Source organism: Furipterus horrens, unplaced genomic scaffold (assembly GCF_987537825.1).
Source record: "Furipterus horrens unplaced genomic scaffold, mFurHor1.1.pri manual_scaffold_13, whole genome shotgun sequence".
Lineage (NCBI taxonomy): Eukaryota > Metazoa > Chordata > Mammalia > Chiroptera > Furipteridae > Furipterus > Furipterus horrens.
In genome coordinates, this window is record NW_028327183.1 from 57082326 (window position 1) to 57087503 (window position 5178).

At 56.8% G+C, this 5178-nt stretch overlaps 1 protein-coding gene across 1 annotated transcript; it reads left to right on the forward strand.

Moving 5' to 3' along the window:
- The first annotated feature begins 2334 nt into the window (after positions 1-2334).
- On the forward strand, positions 2335-4922 carry LOC149995561 (saoe class I histocompatibility antigen, A alpha chain-like). The gene is made up of 6 exons (XM_090259263.1): positions 2335-2444; positions 2678-2962; positions 3113-3391; positions 3945-4220; positions 4318-4428; positions 4843-4922. Exons 1-6 carry the CDS (start codon positions 2381-2383, stop codon positions 4920-4922), a joined length of 1095 nt encoding a protein of 364 aa, XP_090115389.1. The 5' UTR covers positions 2335-2380.
- Positions 4923-5178: the final 256 nt, after the last annotated feature.

A 5178-nucleotide genomic window follows, 5' to 3' on the forward strand; every position in this document is an offset into this window, starting at 1 on the left:
TAGGTGTTCATCAACAGATGACCTGATACAGCAGCGGTGCATGTATGCAACATAATATAATTCAGCCACACACAGAACAGGATAGAATCTCGCCTTTGGCAACAACATGGATGGAGGGTGTTGTGCTGAATGAGATACGTCAGTCAGAGAAAGACAAATGCCAGGTGACTGTACTTATATGTGGAATCTAAAGAACAAAATAAATGAACAGGCTGAGCAGACAGACTCATAGATACAGGGAACAGACTGATGGCGGCTAGATGGGAGGGGGTTAGTGGGATGGGTGAAGAGGTGAAGGGATTAAGAAGTACAGACTGGTAGTCACAGCACAGTCACGGGGGTAAAAGTCCAGCACAGGGAATAGAGTGAGTAATGTTGTAATAACTCTGTATGGTGTCAAATGGGTGTTATATTTCTCAGGGTGAGTGGTTTGTAATTTATATGAATGTCTAATCACAGAGATGTACTCCTGAAACTAATATAATATGTCGTCGTCGGCAGCCGTCCGTCTCGAGAGACGATGGTGTAGCTTCTTAAGAGTCTATCTGCACCGCCGAGAATGGCTGTGCAGTCCGACTCGGGAGTGACACGGTATCTGTCTCCTCCCGTGTTGAATCGACATCTTGCGATGACGCTGGAGTGTCCTCTCCAGTGAAGCTGAAGCTACAGAGCCTGGGCAGGGTGATATGGAGGGTCTGCTGTTGCCCATAATATAATATGTAGATCAACTGTAATTTAAAATTTTTTTAAAAATTTTTTCAAAAGAAGATAAATATATCTTGAATTCATTATACAAGTGGATTAATTTCTTAACTGTCCTTATTAACATGGAGAATAAAACAATAAAATTTTTTTCATGATGACCGGGAAAGTATACAGACTCACTTCTGCTACATTTGTATTATGAGCCAAAGTTAAGAACGTGTGTGGGCTGAGCCAGGCTTTTTTATAAGAATGCCATGTTCACTCAGAGAGTGGGTGACAGAAACTTCGATTACGGACATTTGGTTACCTGGCACACGCATCCCCAAAATGAGTGTGATCTTCCCCTGAAGAAGAGTCAGCTGGCACTGACCGCTGACCGTACTTGTTGTCTTGATAAAATGGAAGCTCTGAGGAGGAAACCAGGGATCTGGAGAACCTGTCTCACCGTGGGAGCCAGGCAGCTTAGCGGCGCTGACAGAGTTTTCCAATGCGATCTGCGGTGAAACGAACAAAGGTGACACTTTAATAACGTGTCACTAACCGCACCAACACTGGGAGATGCCATCACCCGGGGAAACAAGGCACGACCCTTAGACAACCAGGCGTCAGTACAGGGGCCGCACAAGCAACGTCACAGAACAGGACGTGCTCACTGTCCGGCGTCGGGTCCGCTCTGCACGGAGCCTTTCAGGACCTACCGCCTGCGCAGCTTCGGTGAACGATCGGGGACGAGGACCCGCGCTCATCTGAGAGGTCAGTACAGTGCTCTCCCTGCGTGTGTGTGTGAGGCTGTGCACTTTTCCACGCACGGTCACCAGAATAACAGGTTAAACGCAGACGCAGATGTGAAAGTCCATTGGTCTTCCAATGGTGCTGACAGGCGCTGGGACTTGTAAAAATGTAAAATGTAGGAGATCCACTGTCCTCACTACCTTGTGTATTTAGGAAATATTTTTCATAAAAATTATTTGTTAACATAAGTTATTAATATTATTCTAAATGAATTATTTTTTCTGTTTTATTCCTTGCATGGTAAGTATTGATAGATATGTCACACAAACAAAATTATTTTGTAAGACTGTACAGATGATCTGAAACCAAAACGGTAAGAGTGACTGAATAGCTCTGGCTGGTGTGGCTCAGTGGCCTGTGAACCAAAGAGTCACTGTTTCGATTCGCAGGCCGGGCACATGCCTGGGTCACAGGCCAGATCCACATTTGGGGGCGCGCGAGACGCAACCACACATTGATATTTCTTTCCCTCTTTTTCTCCCTCCCCTCTCCTCTGTCTAAAAATGAATAAATACTGAAAATTTTTTAAAAGGTCACTGAATAAAACACCCCCTGGGTAAGGACTCAGGGAGACAGTGTGACAGAGAGATCTCCGTGCACGAGGAGGGGTCATGGCAACGTCCGGGGTCCCCAGGCCTGGCTCTCAGGGTCTAAGCCAAAGCACCGAGTGTGGGGCGGAGACTCACATTCTTGGGGTGTCCCCATATCCCCGGGCTTCCCCTCTGCATGTCATCCTTCTGCCTGGATACTTATGACGCTCACGCAGCTCTCACTCCCATTGGCTGTCCGAACTCCAAGAAGCCAATCAGCGTCACCGTGGTTTTGTGTATAAAGTCCTCACTCAGAACCCGAATTCCTTCTCCCCAGACGCTCGGGGTGCGTCATGGCGCCCCGACCCCTGCTCCTGCTGCTCTCGGGGGCCCTGGTCCTGACCGAGAGCTGGGCCGGTGAGTGCGCGGTCGGGAGGGAACGGCCTCTGCGGGGCAGGAGCGCGGGGACCACGCGGGGGCGCAGGACCCGGGAAGGCGCGTCTCCAGCACCCCAGGTCGGACCCCAGACCCCTTCTCTCACCGTGACCCTGCCTCACCCCTTCTCCCGCCCCACCCTCTCCATCACCGACCCCGGGCCCGCAGCCCCTACGGCCAACGGGGACCCAGGACGCGCGTCCTCCCGCCCCCAGGCACCCACACCCTGAGATATTTCGGCACCTTCGTGTCGGGACCGGGCCGCGGGAAGTCCCGATATGTCAGCGTCGGCTTCGTGGACGACACGGAGGTCGTGCTGTACGACAGCGGCGCCGCGGGGTCGGGGATGGAGCCGCGGGTACCGTGGCTGGACCTGCAGTGGGTGCAGCAGGCGAACCCCCAGCTGTGGGACCACTGGGCGCGGGCACTCAGGGACACCGAACAGGTGTCCCAAGTGATAGTGAACAGGGAGCGCGCCAAGAACCACCAGAGCGAGGACGGTGAGCCACGCGCGCCCTGGTTCCGGGCACGACCCCCTTCCCCACGGGCCGGCCGGGTTCTCCTCGAAGCTGCGGGACTAGTCGGGTCGGGGGTTCACGTGTCCGCGGGGCGGGGCTCAGTGAGCGGGGCTGACCTAGGGGCGGGGTCAGGGTCGCACACAGTCCAGGAAATGTGTGGCTGCTACCTGAGGTCGGACCTGCGCCTCTTCCGCGGGGACACTCAGTTAGCCTACGACGGCAGCGACTACCTCACCTTCAAAGTGAACATGAGCTCCGGAACCAAGGCCGACAAGACTGTCCAGGTCCCCGTGGGTCGCGATTTGGTGCTGGACTCTCAAGTGGAGCGCTGGAGGCTTGAGATAGAGACATTTTGCAACCGCTGCCTCCACGTCCTCCTGGAGAACGGGAAGGAGACGCTGCTGCGAGCAGGTACCGAGGGGTGGGCCTCCGTCTGTGGGCTGGGGCGCGGGGGAGCTTTCCCGCAGGGAGAGTTGGAAAAGGGGGTCACTGTCGGAATCCCCTCCTGCTTGGGAGAGGGAAGAGACCCCGAGCTCTCCTTATGCTGTGACTCACCCACGTGCCCCGCTTTCTCTGAAGGACAATAAGGGGCCCATCCTATATCTGAAAGAGCGCACAGCGGGTCCCTCACACTCTGCGGCCACCTGGTAACCTAGGACGCTCTCGGTCTCGGACTGAGACCTGGTGGCCCGGCCCCAGCTTTGCAGAGTCATTCAGTCGCCCTCTGAGTCTGCGTTCTCCCCTGAGAGCCTGGAGACGCCTAGTCTAGGTTCTGGCCCTGATTCTGGAACTTTCCAAGTAGTGGGAGACTATCCAGGTGCCCCTGTGCAGGATGGTGTCTGAGTTGTGTGTCCCCTTCCCCCACCCCGGCTGTCCTGTCCTCGCTCAGGGTGGTCACGTGAGCGCTGCTAGAGTGTCCCCATGACCAACGCAAAGTTCCCGAATGTTCTCACCTGCCCCTCAGAGCCCCCAAAGACACACGTGACCCACCACCCTGTCTCTGACCGTGAGGTCACCCTGAGGTGCGGGGCCCTGGGCTTCTACCCCGCGGAGATCGCCCTGACCTGGGAACGCGACGGGGAGGACCAGACCCAGGACATGGAGCTGGTGGAGACCAGGCCTGCGGGGGACGGGACCTTCCAGAAGTGGGCGGCCGTGGCGGTGCCCCCTGGGGAGGAGCAGCGATACACGTGCCGTGTGCAGCACGGGGCGCTGCCGGAGCCCCTGACCCTGCGATGGGGTGAGGAGGGGGCGTGGGCACAGCGCCTCGTCTCGGGGCAACCCTGAGCGGGGTCAGGACTCAGGCCTGAGGCTGGCCTCTCTCCTGCCCCTCGCAGAGCGCCCTGCTCAGACCAGCGTCATCACTGCGGGCATCGCCATCGCTGCTGTCCTGGGTCTCCTTGGGGCGGCGGCCGCTGGAGCTGTGACGTGGAGGAGGAAGCGCTCAGGTGGGCGGGGTGGGGTGCGTGTCCTGTGTCCCTGGGGGTAAAGCCCCAGGGGACTGCGCTGTGCCTGGCCAATGGCCTGTGGCATCCCCACACGGACACGTGCCCATCGGCCCTATTCGCTGACACTTACTCTTCAGTGAGGCCCGTGGGACAGTGGAGGACAAATCTATCACCTGATGACTAGGGACAGGGACTCATTCCCAGCTGTCACAGGTCAGAGGGGAAGGGCTCTGCTGAGGACAGACATCCAGACAGGCTCTAGGTCCAGTCCCCACACATGCACTTTCACCATGTTTGCTGGTTCTACCCTGGGTGTTCAGTCACAGTTCTGGAAACTTCCATGCACTTTAGTGGTCACAGGGTTCCTTCCAGTTCATGGGATACAGCCTTCTCCCTGCCTCCCCCTTCCCCCAGAGCCCTACAGTGAGTCAGGGAGAGCTATGCCCAGGCTGCCTGTAAGTCTGGGTGTGGGGAGGGTCTGTCTGGGAGAGTGAAGTCTCGAGCCTGTGAGGGGGGCTCACCCCCCCCAGCTCTGCTGTCATGTTCTCCCCCAGGCTGCAACAGCCCCCAGGACCCCGCCCTGTCCCTCACAGCTCCTCACGGTGAGACCCTGAGGGCAAAAAAGGGGACATTGAGCCGAGGGGCACAGCTGGGTGTCGAGGACTCTCAGAGTGGGACACCCTGAGCACACGGGGGGGCTGCGGGAGGATGAGCACCTCTGACACTGACCTGAATGTGTTCACGGTGACT

Bases quoted from the DNA above. Each gene is read 5' to 3' on its own strand.
- LOC149995561 (XM_090259263.1), top strand. From the start codon at position 2,381: ATGGCGCCCCGACCCCTGCTCCTGCTGCTCTCGGGGGCCCTGGTCCTG. The intron at 4,221-4,317 runs GTGAGGAGGGGG...TGCCCCTCGCAG, and splicing joins GCCCCTGACCCTGCGATGGG to AGCGCCCTGCTCAGACCAGC. The intron at 4,429-4,842 runs GTGGGCGGGGTG...CCCTTCCCCCAG, and splicing joins GTGGAGGAGGAAGCGCTCAG to AGCCCTACAGTGAGTCAGGG.